At 46.8% G+C, this 19,956-nt stretch overlaps 1 protein-coding gene across 2 annotated transcripts in view; it reads left to right on the forward strand.

Annotated features, from left to right (window-relative positions):
- The window catches only part of ARRB1 (arrestin beta 1), a 73,874-nt gene that overhangs the window by 32,388 nt on the left and 21,530 nt on the right, over window positions 1-19,956 (forward strand). For both annotated transcript variants that reach the window (XM_087965945.1, XM_087965946.1), the window contains exons 2-4: window positions 13,091-13,121; window positions 17,170-17,230; window positions 18,542-18,586. In XM_087965945.1, coding sequence (XP_087822071.1) covers window positions 13,091-13,121; window positions 17,170-17,230; window positions 18,542-18,586 — 137 coding nt within the window. The remainder of the gene's footprint in view (window positions 1-13,090; window positions 13,122-17,169; window positions 17,231-18,541; window positions 18,587-19,956) is intronic.

Genomic DNA, 19,956 nt, shown 5'->3' on the forward strand with positions numbered 1-19,956 from the left:
GGGAGGGGCCAGTCACCTCCAAGCCTTATTCCCAAGTCGCCCCTTTTGTCTTAATTGTTCTTGCCTTCTGACAGCTCTGTGCAAGCGCACACCGGGAACAGGCTCCCGCTATTCCTCTGCCTCACTGCTGTCAGATTCTAGAGGCTCCTGAGGCAGCACATAACTCCCAGATGGCCCCGGCCCCATCTCTGCACCGGATGCAGGACCCTCGTCCGAGTCCCCTCCAAACTGGCCCATGTTCCCCCCCACTCTCTGACTCTCCTGCCCGCACTGCAGGCTGCCGATGGCCCACAACACTCACGACAGTTTTCAAAGTTATAAAGTTATGATATTTGCAGCATTCCCCCATGAGCACGTGATCAAAATCCAGGCGCTTGGCCACCAGCTCGTATTTACGACGGTTGCAGCGACCTGGGGGAGGTCATGCAATTCGCCTTTGGCGACCTTCAGACAAGCAGAGTCAACGGGGAAAGCCAGATCCGCTTAACGACTGGGTTCCTAACTTAACAACCGGGTGACTAACTTATCGATAGCCGAGATTCCCCGAACAACTGCGAGAAGAAAAGTCATAAAATGGGGCAAAGTTCACTTTTAACGAACGTCCCATTTAACAACAGAAAGATTGGGTTTCATTGTGGTCAAGGGCCACCTGTTCTTGGCTTTTCCTGGCAGCATCTGAACCAAATTTTGCGGTTTATTCCCATCCGTTGACCCTCCCAGCTGGTGCTGAAGCTTGCTGGCTACCTTGGCACTCTTCTTGGGGTTTCCAGGAAGTCGGTTTGAGGATGGACTCTTTTTTGGGGGGCTGGGTGCCAACTGGCCAGCCCGGTGCCCTTGAGGCATACATTGAAGAAGGCCAAACCAGCCCCCTGGCAGGCAGGGTGGGTTCCTGCAGCTCCAGAAAGGAGACGTTGAGAGACTGTTGGGTGTGTTTGGAGGCTGGCTGAGGATTATGGGATAGGAAAACGCAGGAATGGCTTCTGAGAGTTAAAAAAGTGAAAGGGATTTTTTCTGGCCGAGGTTTCCCTAAAAGCACGAAGCCGACTCCTCGTCCCGAAAAAAAAACCCTTTTATTTCGTTTGAAGGGAATTCCTCTCCAGCAAAGACCCGGCCAACAGTCTTTCAAGAAAGTTCGCAACTACAGACCTTTATCAGGCTTGGAAAGTTGCCAGTCTGATAGCTTCCAGATGCCACACTATGGCAGACAATGTTTGGCAAGAATGCAGGAACAGAACTTCACCCAAATGAATTGAAGTAATTGTCTCCTGCAAACCCCATTCCCCTTTCGCTCCTCTTTTATTCCCAATGGGAGGGGCCATTCACCGTCCACCTGTGGATTTCCTCCCGAGTCGACCTTTGTTCCTTAGCTGTTCCCTTCCTCTGGCAGCTCTGTGCATGCGCACACTGGGAACAGGCTCCAGCTTTTCTTCTGCCCTACTGATCTCCAACTCAGGCAGCTGATAACTGTCGGACGGTCCTGGCCCCATCTCTGCCTCTGACCCAGTGCCCTCATCTGGGCCTTCCCCAGACTCCAGGACTGGCCTATGTTCCTCCCCAACCTCCTCACAGAGGAGGAGGAGGAGGAGGAGGAGGAGGAGGAGGAGGAGGAGGAGGAGGAGGAGGAGGAGGAGGAGGAAAACTGTGGGGTCCTTGGTGCTCTCAGAGCTTGCCTGTTTCCTTATAGACATTTTGTGACCCAGCTATAGAATACCATCAGTGCTAAAAGGGAGGGGATTTGCAGGAAAGAGAAGGAGGAGGAGGACTATGGGGTCCTTGGTGCTCTCAGAGCTTGGCTGTTTTCTTGCAGACATTTCATGACCCAACTAGGGAACATCATCAGTGCTGGAAAAGAGAGGGTTTGTGGAGAGGACTGTGGGGTCCTTGGTGCTCTCTGAGTTTGGTGGTTTTCTTGCAGACATTTCATGACCCAACGAGGGAACATCATCAGTCCTAGAAGGGAATAGAGGTTGGATTTTGAGGTCCTCTGCTCTCTGAGCTTGGCTATTTCCTTGCAGACCTTTCGTGACCCAACTAGGTAACATCATCAGTTCATTCTTGTCTGCTGCAAGCTTTCTGAATTAACCCTCATGATCTCCATCCTTTTATTTGTCCCAGATCTCTCCTCTCCCCTGTCCCGTGTCTACCTCATTCCAATTAAAAGTGGGCATTTCATATGCTTTTTTTTTCTCCCCCCAAGTGGTGATGAATCAAAAGGAATTTTCCGTTCGGGCCGATGGGTTTTTCATCTCTTTATTTATTCATTCCTTCTGGCTGCTTGTCGGCTGAAGAATCGATCAAGATTCACGCTGGGTAGAGATTCCAACCTCCCGATAAAGAAACTTGCAATTAAAACATCCACGGTGGGAATGGAAAGAATAAAAAGAAACCAACCCCCAAAGATCCCTGAAAATCAGAGATAACAGCCAGGAGCCTCAAGAATAAGCCGCAAATAAAATTTGTTCCAAAGCAAAACCAATTGAGTAGAAAGTAAAACAGAATAAGGTCGCAGCATGCAGCAAACTGGGTTAAGGGAGGGGAAGTTTCTATCGTGGTTCTTCTGGTAAAGCAAAGGTTTTTTTTTTAACCTTGGCAATTCAGAGAGGTTGGAGGGAAGGGAAGAGAAGAGAATAATAGGGAAGGGAAGGAAATAATAGGGAGGAGAGGAGAGGAGAGGAGGGAGGGGAGGGGAGGGAGAGGAGAGGAGAGGAGAGAGAGAAGAGAAGAGAAGAGAAGAGAAGAGAAGAGAAGAGAAGAGAAGAGAAGAGAAGAGAAGAGAAGAGAAGAGAATAATAAGGAAGGGAAGGAGATAATAGGGAAGAGGAGAGGAGGGGAGGGCAGAGGAGGGGAGAGGAGAGAAGGGAAGAGAATAATAGGGAAGAGAATAATAGAGGAGGGGAGAGGAGAAGAGAAAAGAGAAGAGAAGAGAAGAGAATAATAAGGAAGGGAAGGAAATAATAGGGAAGGGAAGAGAAGGAGAAGAAAGAAGAGAAGAGAAGAGAAGAGAAGAGAAGAGAAGAGAAGAGAAGAGAAGAGAAGAGAAGAGAAGAATATGGAAGGGAAAGAAATAATAGGGAAGGGAGGAGAGAAGAGAAGAGAAGAGAAGAGAAGAGAAGAATATGGAAGGGAAGAAATAATAGGGAAGGAGGAGAGGAGAGGAGAGGAGAGAAGAGAAGAGAAGAGAAGAGAAGAGAAGAGAAAGAAGAGAAGAGGAGAATATGGAAGGGAAGGGAAGAGAAGAAAGGGACCTTTCAGGTCATCTAGTCCAACCCCCCCTGCTCAAGCAGGAGACCCTATATCATGTCTAACAATTGTCTCATTTAACAAGAGAAATTCTGGGTTTTATTGTGGTTGTAAGTCGAGGACAGCTGGTAGTTCGGAGGCAGGCCTGCAAACGAGGTCAGATTCGGGAATCTGGCATTTCCTGGCAAAAAAACCCCACCCCCCATTTCCCCTCCCCAATTCTGAAAAACAGAGAAAGCACAGACCGTGTTTATCCTCTTGGGAGAAAAGCCAGAAAAACAAAAGAGAGAGAGAGAGAGAGAGGGGATTGTAGCCTTTTTTCTCACCAGGCCTTTGTTTATAGCTGCTTCCCAGCTCTCTCCTTTGGCTGCCGATAATTTTCCAGAGGTTTTGCGAAGGGGAGGGCAGAGGAAAAGGAAGCGCTTAAAGGGGGTTTTTCGGGAGAAAGGGAAGAAGGCTCGCTGGTGCTCTGGGATCTGTTCTCTGCCTTGAACAGAGTTGGAAGGGACCTTGGGAGGTCATCTAATCCAACCGGGGTGGGATTCTATTGGTTCAGACTGGTTTTATAGAACCGGCTGTTACGATTCTGTGCAGTTTGGAGAACCGGTAAATCGTGTCCCTGGCTGGACCCTCCCTCTCCACCCGCCCCTCCCGATCCCGCATGCCTGACCTCGCTGACTGCGTTCTCCCCTGCTCAGTTACTCCTTAAGGTATTTATTTTTCCCCCTCCCGATGATCAGCTGTTCTGATGATCAGCGGTGCCGGCATCCCCTTGCTGTCTTACTGCTTCACCCGGGAGGCTTCCCTGAGGCCCAGGAAGCAAAAAGGGGCAGGGGGAGACTGCTGCGCACCCCCCATGCTCCATTTCTTGCCTTCCTGGGCCTCAGGGAAGCCTTCTGGGAGCAAAAACGCCCCCCAGGAGGCTTCTCTGAGGCAAAAGCCTTAAGGTATATATATTTTTTCCCTCCCGACGATCAGCTGTTCTGACGATCAGCTGTACCCGGATCCCCCTCGCTGCATTACTGCTTCACCCAGGAGGCAAAAAGCAGTGGGGGAGAATGTTGCACACCCCCATGCTCCATTTCTTGCCTTCCTGGGCCTCAGGGAAGCCTTCTAGGAGTAAAAAAACGCTTCCCCCAGGAGGCTTCTGAGGCCCCAGGAGCTTCTGAGGCAAACCAAGGATAATATTTTCCCCCGACGATCAGCTGCGACGATCAGCTGGGGTGCTGCATCACCCGGAGGCCCTGTCACCCCGCACTCTCCTTTTTGCCTTCCTGGGCTCAGGGAAGCTTTCTTGGGAGCAAAGTCCCCCCAGGAGCCTTCTCTGAGGCAAAAGCCTTAAGGTATATATATTTTTCCCTCCCGACGATCAGCTGTTCTGACGATCAGCTGTACCGGGATCCCCTCGCTGCATTCCTGCTTCACCCAGGAGGCAAAAAGCAGTGGGGGAGAAAGTTGCGCACCCCCAAGCTCCATTTCTTGCCTTCCTGGGCCTCAGGGAAGCCTTCTGGGACCAAAACGCCCCCAGGAGGCTTCTCTGAGGCAAAAGCCTTAAGGTATATATATATTTTTCCTCCCGACGATCAGCTGTTCTGACGATCAGCTGTACCGGGATCCCCTCGCTGCCTTACCTGCTTCACCCAGGAGGCAAAAAGCAGCAGGGGGAGAATGTTGCGCACCCCCCATGCTCCATTTCTTGCCTTCCTGGGCCTCAGGGAAGCTTTCTGGGAGCCAAAACGCCCCCCAGGAGGCTTCTCTGAGGCAAAAGCCTTAAGGTATATATATTTTTTCCCTCCCGACGATCAGCTGTTCTAACGATCAGCTGTACCGGGATCCCCCTCGCTGCCTTACTGCTTCACCCCGGAGGCTCCCTGAGGCCCAGGAGGCAAAAAGAGGCACATGGTGGGGGGAAAACAGGGTCACAGAACCGGTTGTTAAAAAATTTGAATCCCACCCCTGAATCCAACCAAGCCCCTACCCAAGCCGGAGACCCTCCCTAGGTCATGTATAACAAATGGGTTTCCAATCTCTTCTTCTTCTCGGCTTTGGAGGCGCCCGTTGTGTTGCTTGTGATGAAGACCCACACACACAACCTTATTTGCAATCCCCAGGGCTTTGTCATCCTCCTCTTCCTCGCCCCCAAAGCTTTTCACGGAGCTTTTGAATTCTTCTCGCATTGAATAGAAAATTGTTTCTATGAGAGGTAGCCCCTTGACACGCAAACAAAGGCCATCCGTTACCTTTTTTCAGTGCCGCCGTCATAACTTCGAATGGCCACTAAACGAATGCCCGTAAGTCGAGGACTACCAATACCCCGGGCAACCGTCGGGAAACATTCTGCCCGTGTTTATGATGGTCACAGCATCTCCCTGGGGGTCACGTGTGAATGTCCCCTTTTGTGACCTTCGGACAAGCAAAGCCAACGGGGAAGCCGGATTCACTTAACGACCGCCTGACTAACTTAAGGACTGCAATGATTCGCTTTACAGCGGTGGCACAAAAAGGTTGTAAAACGAGGTGAAACTCGCCTAACAAAGGTTTCGCATTAGCCGCATTCATTTTGGGCTCCGTGGTGGTCGCAAATTGTGGAGAAATGTTTTTATCGCCTGTAAAAAGAGGCTGTTCTTAATTCATTAATTTACAGAGTAACATAGGTGTTAATCCTTGCTAAAGAGTCGAAAAAGTAACCCCGGCATGGATTTAGAGGTCCAAGTTGTCAATTAAAGCTTTGATAGTCCATTTTGTCTCGCCCAGCCTCCAGATTTTGTAGCCAAGAGCACCAACCGTTCGGCATCTGTTTTGGGTCTCGTTTGCCAACATTTTGGACGTGGCAACTCGAATAGGATTGTCTGTTTCCTTATAAAGTTTACTTACAGCTGCCTGTCTCGATGGCCAACGCATCTTTAGGGGGTGCGGGATGTTATAGAAATAGATTAAAGCAAATCCATCAGTCGTTAAGAAAGGAAGCGAGAGAAAATTCACACTGGAATCCAGAAGGAGAATTATATGGCATGAGGTTGGAGGGAAAATTAGAATTAGAATTAATTAGCATTAGAAATAAAATTAAAAATAATTAGAATTATTAGAATTAGAATAAAAATTAAATGATGGTCGTTTGGAAAAATCCTTTCTTAGTGAGCACCTAGAAGCCAAGAGGAACATATGTGCCAAATTTCAAGTTGGTAGGCTTTACGGCTCTGGAGATTTGGTGATTTTAGTTATTTTATTTATTTATTTGTCAATCGCTTGCAAGATAATAGGTATAAGCATAAACAGGAGTAAGAATAAGTGTGTGTGTGTGTGTGTGTGTGGTATTCAGCTTTGTTCGGGTATTTTACCATGTCTTTACAGTTGTGCTTTTAAAGTTGTAGCGACGTTTCGGCAGAATCTCATCTGCCATCATCAGGCTTGTGTATAATAAGTAATATGTGTGTGTGTGTGTGTGTATGTATATGTATAAGTATAATATATATTGCTTGATCTTGGTGCTTTGGCAGCCTTCCCATTTGAGGATTTGGAAAAGATACTTTTATTAACAACCATCTTGCTTAGCAAGGGAAATTTCATGCTTCGTAAGTTGAGGACTGCCTATAATTATTATTTTTTTCTTTATTCCCATTTTTCTTATATAAGTTTTTTATCTTTTAAAACTTGAACTTATCATCTTCCATCAAAATTATTTACAACATTCGTTTTACCTGGATAGTCATTCTCTAATCTTACAACAACAACAACAACAACAACAACAACAATAATAATAATAATATAGCAGCAGCAATTGGCATTATATCTCTATTCATTTTTCCCCCCTCAACATACCTTCTAATGAAAATATCATATGATATTAGATATAATAATCTCAACAATCCTATTCATAATCATCATCCTATTGTTTACGTCTTGATATTAACGTATATTCTTTATTTCTTTTTTTATGATCCAGTGAAATTGTCCTGGGGGGGCTTGTAGTCCGGGGGGGTGGGTCATGTTTTAGCCCCTCCCCACTTCCTTCTTCCTTCAAAGTCAATTTGGAGCATTTGAAAGGGGGGGGGGCGAGGCAGCCCCCTTGGCACCCATTTGATTTCTCGTGCCCCACCACCGAAGCAGGCTCACACCCCACACCTCTTCTCTCCCTCCCTTTGCCCCTCCCCCACAAAATGTCATAGGATCGCAACTGCAGAGGCCGATGATGCAGCTCCTGCAACTAAGAAGTCCAATGAGCCCCCTGACCCATTTTCTGCCCTGCGGGAAGGGCCGGGCAGCCCCATCAGAGAAAGGCAAGCCGTAAGCCGGCTGGTACCCCCACGGAAGGGCACTCTTTCATCCCCTTTCCGTTGCTGTGGCAACGGGACCCCCGCCAACCTCGCTTTGCGCAAGTGGCATCTGCTGCTCTCTCTCTCTCTCTCTCTCCGTTGGAAGAGAGGAAGGGTTTGTTTCATTTTTGGTGCAAAGCGGAGTGGGACAGAGGAGGAGGAAGGAGTGGAGGAGGGGGTGACAGGGGTCAAGGCAGAGGGTTGGGTTGAGGAGGGGGGGTTCATTTCTGCAGCCCCCACTCCCTTCTTGCCTCTTTTCCTCGATTTTTCCAAGCCTTTGCAAAGACTGGAGGTTTTTAAGAAGTAAAATTGAACAGCCGTTTGTCTGGAATGGCACGTAGGGTTTCCTCCTGCTTGAACAAGGAGCTGGACTAGATCAGTAGTCACCAACCAGTGGGCCGTGGCCACGGCTGGTCCGTGAGAAAATTTTGGTGGTCCGCAGAGAAATGTCATCCCCAGAGCAACCCCCAAAGCAATTCATCCAGGATGCGCAGGAACACAAGGCTGCGCCGCCCACATGGCCCGCAAGAACCCTCCCCTCCCACTCACTCCTTACATGGCAAACTTGCCTGCTAAGTTGCTATTTTTCCTTTTTTTTCTCTCCCCCGACCATCAGCTGTTCTGCTGTGCCGGGAGATTTAGATTAGCTACAAAGCAGGACATGGTTGCATTTCTTGCTTTCTAGCTAGTCTTTAGATCTTCGGCTCTGCTTTTAAGCAGAGACGAACCTTCCTTAGGACTGAAGCAGTACAGACTCAGCTAGCCGATGGCAGAAACACAGATCTCTGAGTGAATCTGTGATTCTGTGAGCAACTCAATCTGCCTGCCTGCTTTGCCTGATTTGGGGTAAAAGTTGCTCTTTTTTTTAATAAAAAATTCAATATTTATATAAATATTTATAATATTTACATACAAGCCATGCCCAGCCTGTCACATGACCACCAAGCCACACCCACAAATTAGGCCATGGCCACAGAACTTGTTAAGAAATTTGAATCCCACCCCTGTGTGTGTGTGTGTGAGAGAGAGAGAGAGAGAGAGAGAGAGAGACAGAGACAGAGACAGAGAGGGGGAGGGAGAGGGAGGAGAGAGAAGGAGGTTAGATCAGACTTTCTCTTCTCTCTCTCTCTCTCTCTCTCTCTCTCTCTCTCTCTCTCTCTCTCTCTCTCCCACTGTCAGCAAGCCACTGTCAGTCAAAATTCATATTAGTGGTCCCTGGAATTTAAAATTACGAGTTTGGTGGTCCCTGAAGTCCCAAAGATTGGTGACCCCTGGACTAGATGACCTCCGAGGTCCCTTCCAACTCTGTTATTCTGTTAATTAACCAGTGGATCCTCCATCACTGGGGGCAATTTGAAGAAGAGATTGGTCAGCCATTGGTCCAGAATGGGAAGCTGGACTAGAAGACTTTGAAGGTCCTGTCCAACTCTGTTTAACAGGCGGTCCTTGACTTATCACCACAGCTGAGTGCCAAAAATTTCCATTGCTAAACGAGACAGCAATTTAAGTGAGTTTTGGCCCCATTCTACCACCTGCCTTGCCACTGCTGTTAAGTGAATTGAGCCGTTGTTGAGTGAACCTGCCTTTATAGGGGCAGTCCAGAAGCCTGGGTGCTGTTTGACCAAGTGAGTTTTTGTGGTGACCCAAAGGGGTATGGCACAAAAGCAACAAAGTCCCAAAAATAGGTAAAGTCCCTTTAATTCCTCCAACTTGGCCCCCAGTGTCCAGTTATCATCGGCTGGAGAAAAAAACTCTCCCAAGAAAAGCTTTTAAAGGGAAGAAGTTCCATTCAAACTCAAAGTACACATAAATTATAAATAAAAGCCAACACAAACCACAGCTGCAGCAATGAACGAGACAGGGCAGGATAAGGAGTTGCAGACTTCAAAAGATAACAAAACATACACAGTTGGGAGGATGCCCAGAACCCAGATAAGACGTGACAAACCAGAATAATTTCAGGCTTTGCTTCCAGCAAGGTGCTGTGCGCAAACGCCGTTTAAATCCTGTTTTCCCAGCTGCAGCTAATGAAGGGAATCAGGGCCCTTTCCTCCCCCGTAAACCACGTTGCTCCCTTCTCCTTTCCTCCCTGCGTGCCCTAGGATGCAGAGGGGGTGGGCCTGGGTCTTCCTCTGAATGGCCAGCCAGACTGTGCCCTTCCCCAGTTTCCTCCACCGCCACTGGAGCCACACTCCCACTTCCTGTCAGCTGTTCCATCTCTCCCTCGGAATCAGGTTCCAACAGGGGCATGACAGTTTTGCTTCATTTTGTGACCTCTCTTGCCACAGTTGCTAAGTGAATCTATGCAGCGGTTAAGTTAGTTATCCAGTCGCTTGTGAGAAGGACACAAAAGTGGCTGGGGACATGATTCAAATGTCCGACAGTTGTTCCTCCCTAGTCACATGACCGCGTTTTGAGTACATGGTAACCAGACTGGATTTACAAATGTTTATGTCCTGAGGCCTGATTTATGACTATCACAAGTTGTGACCCATAATGGCCATGATGGTCGTAACTTGAGGGCTGCTTAAATCAGTGCCTTGGTGCTGTTTTCGAAAGCTTGGAAAGAGCCATGGGAGAGATTTATCGGATGTTTTTTGGAAGAAACCCAGTTTTTCTTCCTTTTTTCCTGGGAAAAAAAGCTTTGGCTGCTTTTAAGAACTGCAGGAATGTTAATGAGCAGCAATTTCTGTCTCTTTTCCAGCAACTTATAAATAGCTCTCTGTTTATTAGAAGTGACATATATATAAACGTAGTATAATATAATCGGATGCAAACTATGGTTGTAAAATATCTGAGCTCCTGAACTTACAGCCGTTCTTTTAGCAACCATTAGAATAAAATGGAATCGGAACTGGAATTAGAATTGGAATTGGAATTAGAGTTGGAATTAGAATTAGGAGTTAGAATTAGAATTGAAATTAGGAATTAGGAATTTGGAATGGAATGAATAGAGTAGAGTAGAATTAGAATAGAATTGGAATTGGCATGGAATGAACAGAACAGAACAGAATAGAATAACATTACAATTAGAACTACTTGGTAGAATTAGAATAGAGAATAAGAATAGAATGGAATGGAATACAATAGAATAGGAAAGAGATAGAATAGGATAGGATAGGATAGGATAGGATAGGATAGGATAGGATAGGATAGGATAGGATAGGATAGGGAATAGAATAGAGAAAGAATGGAATAGAATAGAATAAGAAAGGAAAGGAATAGAATAGAGTGGAGTGGAGTGGAGTGGAGTAGAATGGAATGGAATGAAGAATAGAATAGAATAAGAAAGGAATAGAATAGAATAGAATAGAATAGAATAGAATAGAATAGAATAGAATAGAATAGAATAGGAGAAAGAATAGAATAGAATAGAATAGAATAGAATAGAATAGAATAGAATAGGAGAAAGAATAGAATAGAATAGAATAGAATAGAATAGAATAGAATAGAATAGAATAGAATAGAATAGAACACAACCCAACAGAATAGAATAATAAGAGTTGGAAGGGACCTTGGAGGTCTTCTAGTCTAACTCCCTGCTCAAGCAGGAGACCCAATAACATTCTGGACAAATTGTTGTCCAATCTGTCCTTGAAAACCTCCAGTGTTGGAGCACCCACAATTTCTGGTGGCAAGCAGTTCCACTGGTTAATTGTTCTCACTGCCAGGAAATTCCTCCTTAATTCCGGGTTGCTTCTCTCCTTGATGGGTTTCCATCCGCTGCTTCTTCTCCGGCCTTCAGGGGCTTTGGAGAAGCGGTTGATGATCCCCTCTTCTTTGGGTCAGCCCCCCCAGATATTAGAATACTGCTATTGCGTCACCCCTGGTCCTTCTGTTCATTAGACTAGACAAATTAAGATTCCCCCACCTCCCACTCCAAACACTTTGCAACTTCCTGCATACATCCGTTGCAGGAATTAATCTTTAATAATTCATTCTTATTATTCTTTCATTTAATGGACCTGCACTTGGTAGCATCCATTTTCTCTAGTTCCATTTTGAGAATCTCGGAGTCCATTTTGAGAATCTCGGAGTCCATTTTGTTTCCTCTCAACCTCTGGCAGAGGCTCGGAAGTAGGGAAATGCTGGATCCAGGCCGAACGGGCGGTGCAACATGAGCCAGCGTTTCTGCCCGAGAATGCTGTGGAGAAATTTCCTAACAGTGAGGGCAATTAGCCAGTGGAACTGCTCGCCACTAGAATCCGCAACGCTGGTGGCTCTTAAGAAGAGATTGGAGAATCATTTGCCTGAAATGGTAGAGGGCAGTGGTCGCCAGCCACTGGTGGTCCGTGAGAAAATGTTGGTGGTCCACAGAGAAATGTCCCCCCCAAAGCAATTAATCCAGGCTGCGCGGGAACACAAGGCTGCGCCACCCACATGGTCCATGGGAACACAAGGTTTGCGTCGCTTGCATTGCGAATAACATGTGGTAGTGAGGAGAGGGAGGAAAGTGTGGAAGGGGAACTTGGCCCACTCGCCCCATGCGCCTGGCCTGGCCACCGGGCTGCTTCTTTCTGCTTCTTTCTTCTGCTTTTGGCTGCATGCAAGGAAAGCAGCCAAAGTCTTTCTTTCTCTTCCGCAAACTCCACCAGAAATGAGTCTTTGGGACTGTTCTGTACAGTCAATTTACATACTCGTAGCCCAGCGTCGCGATTGGCTAAAGCGCGCGGCGGCCGGATTGGTCGGCGAGCGCACTGATTGGCCGTTGCGAATCCCCGCGATTGGTGGAAACTAATCGCGGGAGATTCAGCGGTGCCATTAAGCATGACCGCCGCGGCTCGGAAATAAAAGCGCAGTCTTTCCCTTCAAGCCCAAGCTGTATCCGGAGCCAATAAAGAGCTGAAACCAAGTCACTGACTCCGAGCTTCCTTCCGCGACGGACACGACAGGGACCCTGCAAGGCCTCCTTCTCCAAGAGGCTGCGCCGGCAAAGACTCATTTCTGGCAAAGTTTGGGGGAGAGAAAGAAAGACTTCTGCAGCTTCTGCTGTTTTCCTTGCATGAAGCCAAAAGTCTCTCTCTCTCTCTCTCTCTCCCTGTGAGAACGGAGCTGGAGACGGTATCCTGCGATCCCAAATAAAGAACGATCGATCGGTAGGAAAACAGGGTGGGGGATTTTCCTGCACACTTTTTGGGGGATTTTCCCAGGGTGTCTCTGCTGCTTCTGCTTTTTCTGCAGAGGGGAGGAAATCCACCCCAGGGTGGCTTCCTGACGTTGGTGGGAAAGCGGGTCCCGTATTCCAGAACTGCTATAGTCACAGGACTGGCCCTTTGGTCATCCCGGAACAGCTCTTCCAGTCCATGGCAGGCCGGTGCACCCGGGTGGAGGAGCAGCTGATCTTATATGACCAAAGGGCCAGTCCTGTGACTCCTGCAGCTCTGGGATACGGGACCCGCTTTCCCACCAATGTCCGTAAGCCACCGTCAGTCATGGTGGGCGTCAGGTTTCCTGACGCGGAGCAGCTTTTGAATTCGGGGCGAGATGCATCCTTCCTGTTCCACTCACCTTTTTTCCCCCATCGTTTTATTTTGCAGAGTGTTCAAGAAAGCCAGTCCCAATGCCAAGGTAAGAGACCTCTTGGGTTCATTTTTCAGGTTTTCGGGGTGATGGAAACGGGAAGGCCAGTTAATCCAGGGATGGGGAGGAATTTAACAAAATAAGGGGGGGAAGGAAACCCTAATCCAATGGCAACACTTTAAAACCAGAGCTCTCCAAAATTGGCAATTCCCTCCAAAACTTAAATTCCCAGAATTCCCCAGCCAGCATGGGTGGATTTCATTTCCCAAAATTCTCCAGCCAGCATGGGCGAACTTCAATTCCCAGAATTCCCCAGCCAGCATGGGTGGATTTCATTTCCCAATTGAAGCTGAAGTAGTCACTGACCGGTAGGACATTGTAAGCAGATAATTTTGTGTACTACCACTTAAGTCCAACCGTAGGCGGCGTAGTTCAAGGTTGTCCAAGCCCAAAATTTCAAGCCTGGTGGTGTAGGGTATTCGGTTGCGAGCAGAAGAGTGGAGGACTCTTCCCGTGAAATACTTCTGGATTCGCTCAATTGCATTAATGGCCGATATAAAATATACGAAGAAGTTGCTGGAATTGGAGATATCTATTTCAATGAAAAATAGGACTAGGGGTACATGATAGTGATATATATTCCAATATTTGAGGGGCCAAAGAAGATGGGGGTCAACCTATTCTCCATTTGTTCAGAATGATATCCTGCTTAAGCAAGGGGGCTGGACTAGAAGACCTCCAAGGTCCCTTCCATCTCTGTTATTCTGTTCAGACAGCCCGGAAAAATGATTCTTCCACCCGCTCTCCTTGATGGGGGACGCAGAGTCCCTGCTGGTCTTAAGTGCCAGCCAGCCATGGCGTTGCTAAGTGAGCTGCTGGTGCCTCTGCCGACATCCATAAGCCCCAGCTGGCCTTGTGAGTAAGCGGTTCATGAGTCACCTTGACCACGGTCAAGGCCAGGCAGGTGGTCCTTGCTTTTCATTTCGTTTCCCCTGGGTTTTCCATGGGAACCAAAGGGAAGGGAAGGAAAGGGAAGATAAAAAAATAATCCAGGAATGGAAAGCAGGTCTGTTGAAAGCTTAGCTCATTAAACCATGATTCAGCCTGGAAGCCAGGTACCCTGTTTCCCTGAAAATACGACCTACCCTGAAAGTAAGTCCTCGCTTGATTTTTTACATGTGTACCCAATATAAGCCCTACCCCCCAAAATAAGCCCTAATGAAGATCCCGTCCACTCCAGAGTGGAGGAGTAAAAATTAAGTTAGGATAATTATAATATTATAATATAATATTTTATTATTTCTGGGTTTTTTTCCTTTGTTTTTCTCTCCCTTCATCCTCTTTATTACAGTCTGGTGGTTTTATATTGTTTTTAATTCACTGCTTTTATTATGTGGTTTGTTTTTTTATTAGATTTTTTGTGGGAAATGAGGCACTTCAGGAGACATTTGTGTTGGAAACAGAATAAAATATATTCAGTGATAGGAATAATAACCATTCACAAACAGACGTGTTCCGTTTCCCGGCTTGCAGCTGACATAAAAGGCAGAATACATTTGAAAAAGCAGGTTTTTTTCCCCCATCCAGAGCCCTCTGGGTCTGTTTTCTGTCTGCAGACAGCTCCTTTGAAAACCCTTTGAAGACATTCTCTCTCTCTCCTCCCTCTCCCTCTCTCCCCTCCCTCCCTCCCTCCTTCCCCCTCTCTCCCCCTCCCTCTCTCTCCCTCCCTCCCACCTCTCTCTTTCTCTCTCTTCTCTCCTCTCCCTCTCCTTCTCTCCTTCTCTCTTCTCTCTCTCTCCCTCCCTCCCTCCTTCCCTCTCTTCCCTTCTCTCCTTTCTCTCTCCTCCCCCTTCTCCCTCCTCTCCATCCCTCTCTCTCTCTCTCTCTCTCTCCTTCTCTCTCTCCCTCCCTTTCTCTCTCTCCCTTCCCCCTCTCTCTCCCTCCCTCTCCCTCCTCTTTCCTCTCCTCTCTCTCCCCCCTCCTTCCCTCCCTCCCCCTCCCTTCCCTCCCTCTCCCTCCTCTCTCTCTCTCTCCCTCCTCTCTCTCCTCCCCCTCCCTCCTCCTCCCCTCCCTTTCTCCCTCCTCCCTCCCCTCCTTCCTCTCTCTCTCTCCCTCCCTTTTCTCTCCCTCTCTCCCTCCCTCCCCTCTCCTCTCCCTCCCTCCTCCTCTCTCTCTCTCCCTCCCTCCCTCCCTCCTCCCTCTCTCTCCTCCCTCCCTCCCTCCCTCTCTCTCCTCTCCCTCCTCCCTCTCCCTCTCCCTCCCTCTCCCTCCTCTCTCTCCCTCCCTCCCTCCCCTCCCTCCCTCTCCTCCTCTCTCTCTCTCTCCCTCCCTCCCTCCCTCCCTCCCTCCCTCCCTCCCTCCCTCCTCCCTCTCTCTCTCCCTCCCTCCTCTCTCTCTCTCTCTCCTTCCCTCTCCCTCCCTCCCTCCTCTCTCTCCCTCCCTTTCTCCCTCCCTCCTCCCTCCTTCCCTCTCTCTCTCCCTCCCCTCCCTCCCTTCCTCCCTCCCTCTCCCCTCTCTCCCTCCCTTCCTCCCTCTCTCTCTTCCTCCCTCCCTCCCCTCCCCTCTCCCTCCCTCCTCCCTCCTCTCCCTTCCCCTCCCTCCCTCCTCCCTCCCCTCTCTCTCTCCTTCCTCCCTCTCCTCCTCCCCCTCCTCCCTCTCTCTGATTTCGCCAGCTGATCAGAGAAGGGAGCAGGGAAGGTGTGCAGCTCAGGGTTGGGTGGGGGCCTGGGACCTCATCCTGAGCCGCCTCGCCCGACACAGGCCGACAGGGGGACCGGACACAGCAGCCTGGTCCAGGAAATGCCAAGAACGCTCCCGCCAGCGCTGACCGGAATGGCCATGGAGGACATAAACTGAATTAGAAACTAAATTCAATTCCAGTGGCCAGCTGGACTAGGAAGGTTTAAGAAGGGAAGAGGGGGTTGTATCAGTGAGATGAGCAGTGTAGAAATTTAATGAGAGAGAGAGAGAGAGAGATGAGATAGATAAATGATAGACAGATAATAGAGAGAGAGAAGGATAATTAGGTAGGTAGGTAAGATGAAAGATAGATAGATAGATAGATAGATAGATAGATAGATAGATAGATAGATAGATAGATAGATAGATAGATAGGAAAGGAAGGTATGAAAGAGAGAATCATGATAGATGGTTGGTCGGTAGGTAGGTAGATGACAAGAAAGATGATAGAAAGAAAGATGAAAGAGAAAATGATGATAGATGAAAAAGAGAAAGATGATAGATAGAAAAGAAAGAATGATATGAAAGAACGATGGTGGATGGTAGATGAAAGAAAGTAGATAGATAAATAGATAGATGATAGATGAAAAAGAAATGATAGAAAAGAAAGAAAGAAATGAAAGAATGATGATAGATGGTTAGATAGACAGATAGATAAAAAGAGAAAGATGATAGAAAGAAAGATAGAAAAATAGAAATGAAAGAAGAGAGAGATGATGATAGATAGATGGATGGATGGATGGATGGATGGATGGATAGATAGATAGATAGATAGATAGATAGATAGATAGATAGATAGATAGATAGATAGATAGATAGATAGATAGGAAAGGAAGATATGAAAGAGAGAATCATGATAGATGGTTGGTCGGTAGGTAGATGACGAGAAAAATGATAGAAAGATGAAAGAGAAAATGATGATAGATGAAAAAGAGAAAGATGATAGAAAAGAAAGAACGATATGAAAGAATCATGGTAGATGAAAGAAAGTAGATAGATAAATAGATGATAGATGAAAAAGAAAGATGATAGAAAAGAAAGAAAGAAATGAAAGAATGATGATAGATGGTAAGATAGATAGATAAAAAGAGAAAGATGATAGAAAGAAAGATAGAAAAATCAAATTTTCTTAAATGATTTATTCTTAAATCAAAGAGAGAATGATGATAGATAGATGAGAGAGATGATAGGACCGACAGACACCAGAATACCAGAGTTGGAAGGGACCTTGGAGGTCTTCTAGTCCACCCCCTGTTCAAGCAGGAAACCCGATACCTTTTCATACGTCTCCCTCTGGGCCTCTTTCATTTTTGTCCTGGCTGTTGATGCCCTCTCTTGTCCTTTTGTCCCCTGGCAGCTCACCGTTTACCTGGGCAAGAGAGACTTTGTCGATCACATAGATCTCGTCGACCCGGTTGGTAAGCGGAGGATCGAAGGGGAGCGGTCGGAACTCCGTCAAGTAGCCGAGATCAGAATTTTGGGACGGAGGGGAAGGATGCTACCTACTTGGACCCGAAGCTGAGCGGAATGTGGAGGGGGGGGGGGGTTTCCAGAGGAAAGGGTGTCCTCCTTTGAAGATGATCCAGGGTGGATGATGGGAAGATCCAGAAGGATCCAGAGCAAGGGGTCTTCAAACTTGGCAAGTTTCAGTCTGGTGGTGGACTTCAACTCCCAGAATTCCTGAGCTAACATTAGCAGTCTAATAAGCCAGGTTTAGCCAAACAGTAACCAGGGCCAGCAGTCCAATAAGCTAGGTTTAGCCAAAGAGTAACCAGGGCCAGCAGTCCAATAAGCTAGGTTTAGCCAAAGAGTAACCAGGACTAGCAGTCCAATAAGCTAGGTTTAGCTAAAGAGTAACCAGGACTAGCAGTCCAATAAGCCAGGTTTAGCCAAACAGGAACCAGGACAGCAGTCCAATAAGCCAGGTTTGGCCAAACAGGAACCAGGACAGCAGTCCAGCCAGCCAAGTTTAGCCAAACAGTAACCAGGACTACCAGTCCAGTAAGCCAGGTTAGCCTAACAGTAACTAGGACTAGCAGTCCAATAAGCCAGGTTCAGCCAAACAGGAACCAGAGCCAGCAGTCCAATAAGCCAGGTTTAGCCAAACAGTAACCAGGGCCAGCAGTCCAATAAGCTAGGTTTAGCTAAAGAGTAACCAGGATTTGCAGTCCAATAAGCCAGGTTTAGCCAAACAGGAACCAGGACAGCAGTCCAATAAGCCAGGTTAGCCAAACTAATCAAGACCAGCAGTCCAATAAGCCAGGTTAGCCAAACTAATCAGGACCAGCAGTCCAATAAGCCAGGTTAGCCTAACAGTAGCAAGGACTAGCAGTCCAATAAGCCAGGTTCAGCCAAACAGGAACCAGAGCCAGCAGTCCAGTAAGCCAGGTTTAGTCAAACCGTAATCAGGAGGAAGAAGTTCAGCAATGCAGGCAAACCGAGCAAGCCGCACAAGACAGCACCGTAATCTCCGGGTGTCGGCAAGTGCACACGATTCAACGCTTGTTCCCGACCGATGCCCCTCCCACCAGCACCTCCTTACATCTCAGTCCCCAGCTGTGCCTTGTGAAGAGGGGCGGGACGCTCTCCTCCCGAGTAGCTGGCTCAGTCTCCGTTGTTCTCGCCTTCTCTCTGCTCTCCGTGCTCTCGGATCAGGAGGGGGTGGTCCTTGCTCTCTTTGCCTGTACTTCCACTTGGCTCTCATTTATGTGGCCCTGTTTTTTCTGCAGATGGTGTCGTCTTGGTGGACCCGGAATACTTAAAGGAGCGGAAAGGTAAAATAATTGATGATTTATTCTTAAATTTACTCTTAAATTTATTTTTAAATTTACTCTTAAATGTATTCTTAAATTTATTCTTAAATTTACTCTTAAACTTACTCTTAAAGTTACTCTTAAATTTATTCTTAAATTTACTCTTCAATTTATTTTTCAATTTATTCTTAAATTACTCTTCAATTTATTCTTAAATTTATTCTTAAATTTACTCTTAAATTTACTCTTAAATGTATTCTTAAATTTATTCTTACATTTATTCTTAAATTTACTCTTAAATTTACTCTTAAATTTATTCTTAAATTTATTCTTAAATTTACTCTTAAATTTATTCTTAAATTTACTCTTAAATTTACTCTTAAATTTACTCTTAAATTTATTCTTAAATTTACTCTTAAACTTACTCTTAAAGGTTACTCTTCAATTTATTCTTAAATTTACTCTTCAATTTATTCTTCAATTTATTCTTAAATTTACTCTTAAATTTATCTAGCACCCCTAACTCACACACAGTGGCTCTGGGTAACCTGCCATTGTCAGCTTTGAAATTCAGCTGCCACAGAATGGAGGGGAGGTAGAGGAGTTGAAAACTTCAAGGCCATTCTGTGTGTCTATTAAGAAATTCCAGTTGCAGTTAATTGGTTCTCATGATTTATGAAGTGTAGAAGTGGGAGGAGAGAAGGTGGATTCTGTGCAACCTGGCGAAAATACTTTCCCTTTGGGAAATCGCCTTAGACGTACCAGATCTGTTTCTAAATAAATCAATCGGGTCCCAGTTAAAAATTCCAAATTTAAAACTCACTCACTCCCGTCGCGGAACTGTTGAGCGCAAAATCAAACAAGCCGCACGATTTACCGATTTTTAGCTGTACGGTTTGGGATGAAGACCCTTGGAACGGTGGGGGAGTAGGAATGGATTTCCAGAGGGAAAAATTGCAGGCGACAGGAACCATTTGCACCACTCAGGTGACCCTGAGAGGACGCAGGTAAACTTCCAAGTGGCCTCAACGACCCTCTCAAAGGATGCAAATGACCAGCTGTCTGCAAGGAATATCAATCCTTCCCTTCCCCACCATCCAGTCAGAACTGAAGAAGCTTCTTGGAGGAGAAGCGAAATGTCTTCAAAGAAAAAAGCCAGAAAGTCCAGTTGCCTCTTGAAAAAAAAGCACCTTTCAGACAACCACGACCTGCATGATGGAGAATCTCTACAGGCGTTAAGCTACAATTATTGTTTCTGAAGGCCCTTTTCCTTAGATCCTGCCCCGAGGTTCTTCCTTGACCGTTGAGTCCTACCACATCTCTTCGCCTTTTGCTTTCTCTCTCTCTTAAACTTGGGTGTTTCCTCCCTTGGGTGTTGGAATCGAATTCTG

This window comes from Notechis scutatus, chromosome 5 (assembly GCF_049901735.1).
Source record: "Notechis scutatus isolate UNSWTSFEM ecotype Mainland chromosome 5, rNotScu1.2, whole genome shotgun sequence".
Classification (NCBI taxonomy): domain Eukaryota; kingdom Metazoa; phylum Chordata; class Lepidosauria; order Squamata; family Elapidae; genus Notechis; species Notechis scutatus.